Below are 10,358 nucleotides of genomic sequence, written 5' to 3' on the forward strand. Positions count from 1 at the left end.
ATAAGGTGTTTGTGATGTTTAAATGAGGGGCTGGGGAGATAGCTCAGTTGGTAGAGTGTTTGCCTTGCATGCACAAGGCCCTGGGTTTGATCCCCAGCACCAAAAAAAAAAAAAAAAAAAAAAATGTTTAAATGAATTGATACAGTTAATCACCACACAAAGCTCTCATTACCACAAAAAAATCCCAAAACCAAAAAACAAAAACAAAGAATGCTTAGGTGTTACTACTCGGAAAATATGGTTACAATCCAGAAAGAGAAGATGTGGTGTTTACTGTTTGTGGTATCCCAGAAAATGCATCTCTAGCACATCATATGGGGGCAGAGATTTTGCTAGTGCACATTGGCTTAGATTAACTAAGGTATGAAAGTGAGTCAGACACTTTATAGTGATTTTATACCAGACATTTTTAAAAGGGTCTGGATTGGAAACCAGTTTCATTTAAAAAAACAAAAAATCAAGGAAAGTCCCAAGTGTGGTGGTTCTGCAAGGCCAATATTTGGCATATAAAATGACAGAAAACTATAGTTTGAGTGTGTGCAAAATCACATGTATTTTACCACATGATAAATCTGATTTTATAGAAACTTATGGAAAGAATGCTATACTTCCACGATGATGGTGCTGGTTGTGGCAAAATTATTAGTTGTATGCCTATTATTTGCTAAAAATCATGCTGTGAGTTTAAAAGAAAAAGAGACATAAAACCACATTTAATGAAATTTACATATTACTGTAGTGGAGATACATTAAGTAATTTATCATTTGCATTAAATCCTTTAATCACCACTCTGCAAAGGACTAGAAAGTCAGTGTACAGTGTTGATCAGTATTGATTAGTATAACTTCACCTAGGCCAGGAAATGAGGGGCATTCTCCATAGGGCAATAATGGTCAAGCTGAGGAACTGGTGGAGCCAAAGGAAGGGAGAGAGTATGGAGGAAGGCTTCCAAGGTGCTGGAAACGGCATTGGTGAAGGCCTTCAGGCAGCAGTGGACCTTGCATATTCAACAACCTAGAGACCGTCATTATGGTTGGAACATAAAGAACAAGAGGGAAGGGACTCAACATGAATTTGGAAAGGAACGAAGGAGTCATGTCACAGGGTCCTACAGGTGACATCAGAGTTTGGACATTATCATAATGGACATGAAAGAGTGTGACTCAATTTGATTTAGTATTTCTGTAACGTGTGGAAAATGGGTCAGAAGAAGGCTAAGGAATGTGGGAGCAATGGGTTAAGATGCTATTATTATAACCCAAGGTTGAAATGTTGATGTGATGATTTAGAGAGGAACTGTGAGACTTGAAAAAGGTCAGTGAAACAGGAAGACACCCAGAAGGTGGAACTGAGACGGCATCGTAATGTTTCTTCAAGTAGAGTCCGTAAGTCCAACACTTATTTATTGAACTCTCACTTTTCTTCCCCTGGCCATGTCTGATTTATCCTTCAGGCCTCAATATATATGAAGCTTCCAGATTATTTTAGTTTCTCCCTTTAAAGTGGTTCCTATTTCTAACACTCTAAAGTTTAACTCTGAAGCAATTCAGTGCATGAGATTGTTGTTTCTCTTGATGTGCTGATCACTGGGAGTGGGGAGAAGGCTTCTGATCACTGCTGTGTCCCACACTGCCTTCAGTGGGGTTCTATCTTCCAGCTGGTGATTTGTATGTGTGTCAGTCTGTGATATCAGTGCACTACCATGGTTTTTCATCCTGGATCAGAACCTTGGTTTATCCAATGGTCATGATTATGGAAATTTTTATAATCTCTTGAATTTCAGAAATTTCATCAGTAAAGGGCAGGTAGAAATGCTGATTTAAGGCTTATATGGATATTAAATAATATATATGAAGATTCTAGTCAGTTTTGTCATGTAGTAGGTCATAAGTCAATGGTAACTGTTTTGCATATCCTATTTTTATAGTATGGTTAAATCATTCAAACCTTAAATGTTTGTGAATCATGATTCCCAAACATTTTTATAAAGGTTTCTCTTTATATCTTCATTGTGACCTATTATGACATATACTGATTATTTCTAAGAAGAAAGATTTGTTTTGTTTTATTTCCAACTAATTATAGCCACTTATTCTTGCATCCTCCCCAACCTTTATACACACATTTACAAACATTCTCATGCACGCCCACATACACATATTAAGACAAACACAGAAACTGCAAGCAGGCACTAATGAAAGCCTTTAGAGGCACTAGGTGTTGGACAGCTTTGGTTTTCTTCTATATAAATTCTAAAACATTTAAAAGTTAAACCTAGATCAGGTGTAAAGAAGTTCAGTAATATTCTAGACTTCCTGTGAGGGAATCTTTGATGATTTAAAACATACTAATTTAGGTATAATCTAATAAGATTATGTTTTAAGTCTTTATGCTCTAATGTTTATATCTGTCTATTGAATAATCCAGTACTGAACTTAGTCATAATGGAAGGAATTCAAAAGGTTTCCTCCTACCCAGACACTTGTTTGGTGCTCAGTATATATCTATTGTTTTTCTCCCATTCATTCTCCAGCCCTGGTGATAAAAGATAGCATGAATAGTCGGGATAACTATGGTCTGCAACAGGATAATTATGGTTAAGTTCTGACTCTATAAATACTTTCTCTGTGCACATCAGCAGACTTTTGAATCTTTATGTCTCCATTACTCTATTCCAAGTATGGATGTTAAACAACATGGTACAGACTATTCTAGTTTTAAGATCCTTAAATTAGTGTCTGAGAAATCAGCCTGTTAATTGAAAACTCTGAGAGCCAACAGGACTTCTTACCTTCTATTCAAGTTCCTCTCTGACACATGAACAGTTAGCAAGTCTTTGCAATAGATTTTGTTTCACAAGTACTTTTAATGTGATGCGGAATCACATTTTCCCATGTATGTAGGAATTGGTACTCCATTTAAAACTGAAGATTTTGAAATTTGAATACATCAAACAGTTTTCTTAATGATGCTCTTAATGAAGGAGCTGGGTTAGGGTCTACGTCAGACTATAAGGTGAAAAATTATTGCAGTGTGCCTAGTTTGAGGATTTTCCCCTGGTGCAAGATGTTCAGTGCTAAGTCTAGTACATTCCAGGCAAAGCAACATGGCCATCCCATCTGCTGACTCCAGATGGTGAAACTCTGTATAGTTAAGTGATTTCATTTCTTGAAATCTATTTGAGTTGTGGCATGGTGAATGGAAAGATCCATAATCTGGGAATCAGAGAGAAGCCATGGGTAGGAGATTCGAAATAGCTCTGTTGTTGGTTTACTGAATAAATTCTGTCTGGGCTTCAGCTCTTGGAAATAAAGAATTGAATAATGTTGATCACTCTGGAATAACCCAGTTCTGACCCTTAATTTCTTTGAAATGGCTAAGCAGAGAAATGACATGGCACAGAGGAGTCATCCACGCAAGAATTTTTCATGCTTCCTGGAGACTCAGCCATCTCTTTGTAGCCTGGACTTATCAGACCCAGGGGACCTTAGGAGTGGGTTTATAGAGCTCAGAGCAGGGAGATGATGAGGCTTGCAGTAGGGCTGTGTACAGGACTGTGTCCACAGTACTTAGAATCCTTGGTGTGTCTCCCCTTACTGAGAACTTTAGTTACGTCTCTTCCACCATTCACCAGAGCTGGAGGTAAGGAGGGAATTTCAGGTCTTTCCTCAAGGAGATCCTCAGAAACCTCATTCGTATCATCTAATTCATAAACAACCTGTCATGCAAAAATTGAAGAAAAGTCTATGAGAAGCAATGAATGAATAGGAAATTTGGCAAGTAAGAAGTTTCTGGCTCTGCTGCTGCTGTTCCTGCTATTTCCAATGGTACTGATTTATAAGTTATTTGAATACTTCAAAAAGTAAGGAAAGTCACTGAAAAGGGTTCAGCAAGGATGTAGCATCATTTTATTTATTACTTGTAAACCAATAACTAGGCTGCTTTGTGCAAAATGGATTCAAGAGAGGTTTGGCTTTAAGCCAGGTGGTCAAGAAGGAAGGTTCTGCCAATATCCTGGTTTAAAGATGCAGAGAGATGGGTTTCCATAGGAAGTGAGATAGAGATGAGAAGCTAGGATTAAGTATGTATTAGAAAAGTAAGAAGAGGTTGATTAGATCTCTCTATAGAAGAGGGTGAGAGAGGTCAAACATGCTGAATATGTCTTTTTTAATATAAAGCCTATGGATAGATGGGTAAGAAAATTAATGAGATGATAAATATTGAAGAGGATCAAGTAAGAAATAAGTTAAATATTACCTATTTTATGTTTGAGACACTAGTGAGCAATGAGCTCTCACATTTGATTGAGAATTGATGCATGAATTAATAGCTAGAAGAAATGCCTGAAGTAGAGACATATATTTGGGATCATTGATGCACAGATGAATAATAAGGAGTACATTATAAGTTGAAAGTAACTTTGAGAATCTTAATTATAAATGGCAACATAGAAATGGGTGATTACTAGAAGGATATGAGAAGGAAGTAAGTTTGCTTTTGCGATTCTTTCCTATGATTATAGCTCTCGAAACTGATGTTCAGTGAGGAAGAACAATTTTAACTTCCTATTAGAATTGTTTGGGAGATTTAGGAAAACAGCAACAACACACACACAACCCTGATTATTTAATTCTCTCCACAGAGTTTCACATATAATTGATATGGGTATGGTCTGAGGAAAGGGGTTTTTAAATAGCAAAACTATGGAACCAACTTAGGTGCCTTTCAACACATGAAAGAATAAAGAAAATGTGATATCTATACACAATGGAATATTACTCAGCCATAAAGAAGAATGACTTTATGATATTTGCCAGCAAATGGATGGAACTGGAGACTATCATGTGAAGTGAAATAAGCCAGGGCTGAAATCTAAAGGTCAAATGTTTTCTTTGGTATCAGGAAGCTAACACAAAATAAGGGTCAGTGGGTGAGGGGAAGAATGGAAGTTCAGTTGATTAGACAATGTGAAATGGTGGGGTGGTAGGAAAAAGAAAGACATAATTTTCCCATGCACTATATGAAAACAACAAAATGAATCCCACCATCATGTACATTCATAAGAAAGGGATTCTAACTAGAATAAGATACATTCCATGCTTATATAATTATATCAAAAGGATTCTGCTGTCATGGATAAATAAAAAGTCAATAAAAAATATACTCAAGTAAATCTAACACACATTATGATTTGAAAATCTTTGATCTAAACAGAGAAAGAACACATGATAACATAGAACAGAAACACAAAGAGCAATCAGCAGCAGAGGAGTGTGAGGCGATGGAAACTTACCTGGTGGATGAGTGAGAGACTCCAGCAGCAAAGAGAAGATGAGGAACTGGAGACAGGTTGGCATGCAGGCAAGAGAGGAGAAGCATTGGAGAAGATAGAAGAAAGAGCACAAGTCATTAGATGCAGAGTATCAAGACACATTGTACTTCACTTACTGGAGACGCTGATAGCTAGGAACCAGTAGAAAGAAAAAAAGTCATTCTCCATCATTAGGGAAAGATTAGATGCTCTGTAAAGAATACAGACACAGGGAGAGTAATGGATAATGTTCAAAAAGGACACTAAGGATTTCTTTGGAGAACAATCTGGAGCTCATGGTAGGTATAGGGATACTGTAGAGAGTAGAAGGTCTGATTCTCCTTGGTCTGATTCTCCCATGGTCTTTGGAATTGGAGTCCACATGTCATTTTCTCTTCCACTCTCAGACTGATTGCTTCTGATCTTCACTTCTTCCACCATCTGTCCTTACTTCACCCTGGTTTTATTTCCCACAAAGGCATTCAGAGACCACCATGAGAAGGTTTGGAACTAACATCTCAACTACCACCAGCTTCACACTCATGGGCTTCCCAGAGTTGGAAAGCTTGGAGCACTGGCTGACTGCCCTCCTCCTGCTGCTCTATGCTATCTCCATCCTAGGAAACTCCCTGATTCTCTTCATCATCAAGGAAGAACAGAGTTTGCATCAGCCAATGTACTACTTCCTGTCTCTTCTGTCTGTCAATGACCTGGGGGTGTCCTTTTCTACACTGCCCACAGTACTGGCTTCTATGTGTTTCCATGCTCCAGAGATTGCTTTTGATGCCTGCCTGGCCCAAATGTTCTTCATTCACTTTTTCTCCTGGACAGAATCTGGAATCCTGCTGGCCATGAGTTTTGACCGCTATGTGGCCATCTGTAACCCCTTGCGCTACACCTCATTACTCTCTGATGCCCGTGTGGCCTCCATAGGCATATCCATCATTATTCGCAGCTTCTGCATGGTCTTCCCATCTCCATTTCTCCTGAAGAGACTGCCCTTCTGTAAGGTCAACATCCTGATCCATCCCTTCTGCTTGCATCCTGACATGATCCGCCTGCCCTGTGGAGATACCACTATCAACAGCATGTATGGGCTGTTCATTGTCATCTCTGCCTTTGGTGTAGATTCAGTGCTCATCCTCCTCTCCTACGTGCTCATTCTGCACTCTGTACTGGCCATTGCCTCCCAGGAAGAGAGGCTCAAGACACTCAACACATGTGTATCACATATCTGTGCTGTGCTCATCTTCTATGTGCCCATGGTTAGTGTGTCAATGGTCCATCGATTTGGGAAGCATGCTCCTGAGTATGTGCACAAGTTCATGTCCTTGGTCTATCTCTTTGTGCCTCCAATGCTCAACCCAATTATCTATTCTGTCAAGACTAAGGAGATTCGCAAGAGGTTACACAAGATGATTTTTGGACCCAAGCTCTGATCAGGCAGAAAGGTTCTGAACCCATGCATGTATGAACTTCTTGCTATTGCTGCTGTTTGGGTTTATCAGGCTAATCCTTTGGAACTTTTCAACCTCTTAAACATGGAGTAACAATTGGGTGTCTGGCATTGCCTGGGTTAGTCTGAATATAGGCCATAACTCAAAACATCAGGCCACCCTATCTTGTAATTAATTCTTATAAGTTTTCACAAATTTTTTTTAATGGAAGAGCGTCTTTAATTTCATCCTTTTTGTCCTAATGTACTATTAACCTCTATATTTTCAAGTAAATCCCAAAAGTAATGGTATAAACAGATTATGATATATACCTATATGAATATAACAGAGTAAATTTCACTTTTATGGATATTTATAAAACTTCAATTATAAAACGACAAATAAATAGAAGCGTCACTAGAGATTGGGAATCAAAAGGAGGGAGAAGGGAAAGTGGCAATACTAGACACTGAAATGTAGCAAATTATATGCCATGCACAGATGATTATATCAAAATGAATGACTGTATTATATGCAACTTTAATGAACTAATAAAACATTTTATAAATATTGGTACAGATACAGGTACACATACCATGTTGTAATTGGGCATTATGTGAGATCCTAGGTGTACCCCATGAATTGTTAAGAGGATAATAGTTTCAAATATCTTTAAACTTAAAAATTAGTTGTACAGAATGACATTTTTTTAAAAAAATAAGAATAAATTTTGAAATATGACTATTTCTATATCCCTAAAATAGAATGCCCATTCTTTCCACATTTGCTATGTAAAATGAGCCAAGCGATTTGAAATTTTAAAAGATTTAAACAAGAGAAAGATCTTATGAAAGAGGCCTATGCTGTCATCCCTCCTGCGGGAGCAGAGGGACCTTTCAGTTTCTTTTGGGGACACTAAATGGAAAGCAACAGTTGTTGGTGATCAGTGGAGACAAGTCCCCTAGGGGACAGTGCAGCTGGGCTCCACAGTCTGCTGCAACATGGGCTCCTGTCCTAGGTTGAGCGGCCCAGCCCAGAGATTTTGGCACATGCTGGAGCAGAGAGGGGGAGCAGCTGAAGGATGTCAGGAAATTCACAGAGATCACAGGTGTGGAAAGGGAAGAACCCTCTGCAATCCGCCGAGGAAACTCAGCCCAGACCACACAGGCAGGTGGACCCTTGGCAGAAGTGAATACGGTGCTATGGGGTTTTCATTGGACAGTGGATAGACCATGGCAAAACTCTTCCTGAGGGACAATTGGGAAGAGTAGATTTTGGGCAAAAAATTATTTTTTCATAGATATTCATTTACCTTTATTTTCTCATAAGAACATTTAATAATTTTTGAAAAACAAAGTCATATGGACCACGTGACATGAACAGGGCCTAAATTTAGGAGAAGAATGTGTTAGAATTTTCAATACACCCTTCTTGATTCCCAGATTAAGCAAACGAGACAGAAAAATCACACAAATTTAGAACCTATAGGTGACATCTTCACATAACTGGGTAAAAGGAAATCCTAGGGACACTGGAGAGGACTGAATCCCAACAGAACTCTGGGTACATGGCTTTGAGACTCATTGGCGAGAGTGGAACAATACTTCCAGAGTCTAAGAGCTCATAACTAAGAGAGGATCATGGTCCGAAGCCCGAAAATCTCAGGAACTTCCAGCAAATGAGCTCTTCCAATAGGATATCGCCTCAGCCTGGAGGAAACCATATACACAAGTGTATAGGCAAGGGGCAAAGAAGGCTCTGATGACGTCAGGGAAAGAGCTCAGGAGAAGCAGAGCCAGGAAGTGCTGCAGCAACTCTACACAGTTCTCAGGCTTGGGCACCACTTGGAAGCAAAGTCTGAAGGGGTCCAGGCTGGAACTGGGAGGGGGCAGAGCATCCTCTAGAACCGACTCAGCTCTGACCTCAGAGGTGGCCTCAGACACAGGTGCTGCTTGCACAACCACAGAGGGAAAGCAGCAGCAAAGTCACTGGGAGGACTACTCTGCCATCCCCTCCCCCTCCAGGACCTCCCCCAGTGATCCTGGAACAGCTTTGTGATTTATATATTAGGACAAAAGTGGACACAAACTAATCTGTACACAGATATGAGAAGAAACGAAAGAAGAGTATTAAGGATAAGGATGAATCACATCCCTCAGAGTCATGCTGACAACTGGTGTCTCCCTTCTTATTTCAAAAAAAATAATGGCTCTTTCTATTCTACCGTTTTAGGGTCTCTACCTGAAATTAGAACCATATTGTGGAGTTCTGTATTTTTTGGGCTTTTGAAAAACTGCAACTCTGTCTCAACTGCACAATTGAGAAGTCTTCTCACAGGGCACAGGGATGAGAAAAATGAGCACTTGTGTGAGATATTTCTACCATCTATAGAAGCATATCCATATTCTGTTTTGCTGCTGCCTTATAGATATGGACTATTACCCTAATTAGAGACTTGTTAAATGAATGTGTCTTTTTCTGAGATAAATTATATTTGTTCACATTGGTAAAATAATATTTTCTGTAGTGTATCAACTTCCTTTGGGTAAAAGAGGAACATGCTTTACCTCCAGTATTATCACCACTCTCCCAATAAAAGCCTCCACACACCAAGCAGGGTGATGCATGTCTGTAATCCCAGCAGGTCAGGAGGCTGAGACAGGAGGATCAGGAGTTCAAAGCCAGCCTCAGCAAAAGCAAGGCACTAAGCAACTCAGTGAGACCTTGTCTCTAAGTAAAATAAAAATTATGATTGGGAGTGTGGCTCAGTGGTTGAGTGACCCTGAGTTCAATCCCCGGCACCCCCCCCCCCAAAAAAAATATATAGCCTCCACACTGTTTTACAGCTGGAGTTGTATCAGGGACAGTCATCAATGTCTCTGGTAGAAGGAGTATATAGTAAATGTGTCCAGTTGATAAAGGAATAGTGAATATTCTCCTCATGACAACATCAATTTTATAGCAGCTCAGCACAATAGCTAAGCTATGGAATCAACCTAGATGCCCTTCAATAGATGAACAGATCAAGAAACTGTGGCATATATACATGATGGACTCTTACTCAGGCTTAAAGGAGAATAAAATTATGACATTTGCAGGTAAATGGATGGAGTTAGAGAATATTATGCTAGGTGAAATAAGTCAATCCCCCAAAACCAAAGGCCAAATATTTTCTCTGATATGTGAATGCTGATACATAATGTGTGGGTGGAGGGATGAATGGAGAAACTTTGGATTGGGCAGAGGGGAGTGAGCAGAGGGATGAGGGCAGAGAGTGGGAAAGAGAGTGGAATGAGATTGACATCATCAACCTAGGTACTTGTATGATAGCCTGAATAGCATGAACTCTACATCATGTACAAGAAATGAATAGTTGTGCTCCATTCCTGTACATGAATCAAAATGCATTCTGCTGTCAAGTATAACTAATTAGAACAAATAAAGTAAAAATTTTAAAAAGGTAAATATGATCCCAATGAACTATATAGGAAAAATCTTAACATCAAAAAATTGTGTAGATTAAATACACTAATGACAACAAAAGTGTAAATACTAGAAGTTGTGAATACAATTAAACAATACTGACACAAGAATGATCTACATAGAATTA

The 10,358-nt window shown here is 39.1% G+C and overlaps 1 protein-coding gene across 1 annotated transcript; it reads left to right on the forward strand.

The window, feature by feature from the left end:
- Window positions 1-5,806: 5,806 nt before the first annotated feature.
- On the forward strand, window positions 5,807-6,751 carry LOC306640489 (olfactory receptor 51I2-like; the record flags this gene model as incomplete). Its single annotated transcript, XM_079104772.1, has 1 exon — window positions 5,807-6,751. The coding sequence occupies one exon, from the start codon at window positions 5,807-5,809 to the stop codon at window positions 6,749-6,751; it is 945 nt and encodes a 314-aa protein (XP_078960898.1).
- Between the last annotated feature and the right edge of the window lie 3,607 nt (window positions 6,752-10,358).

Source organism: Sciurus vulgaris, assembly GCF_902686455.1.
Source record: "Sciurus vulgaris genome assembly, chromosome: 11".
Lineage (NCBI taxonomy): Eukaryota > Metazoa > Chordata > Mammalia > Rodentia > Sciuridae > Sciurus > Sciurus vulgaris.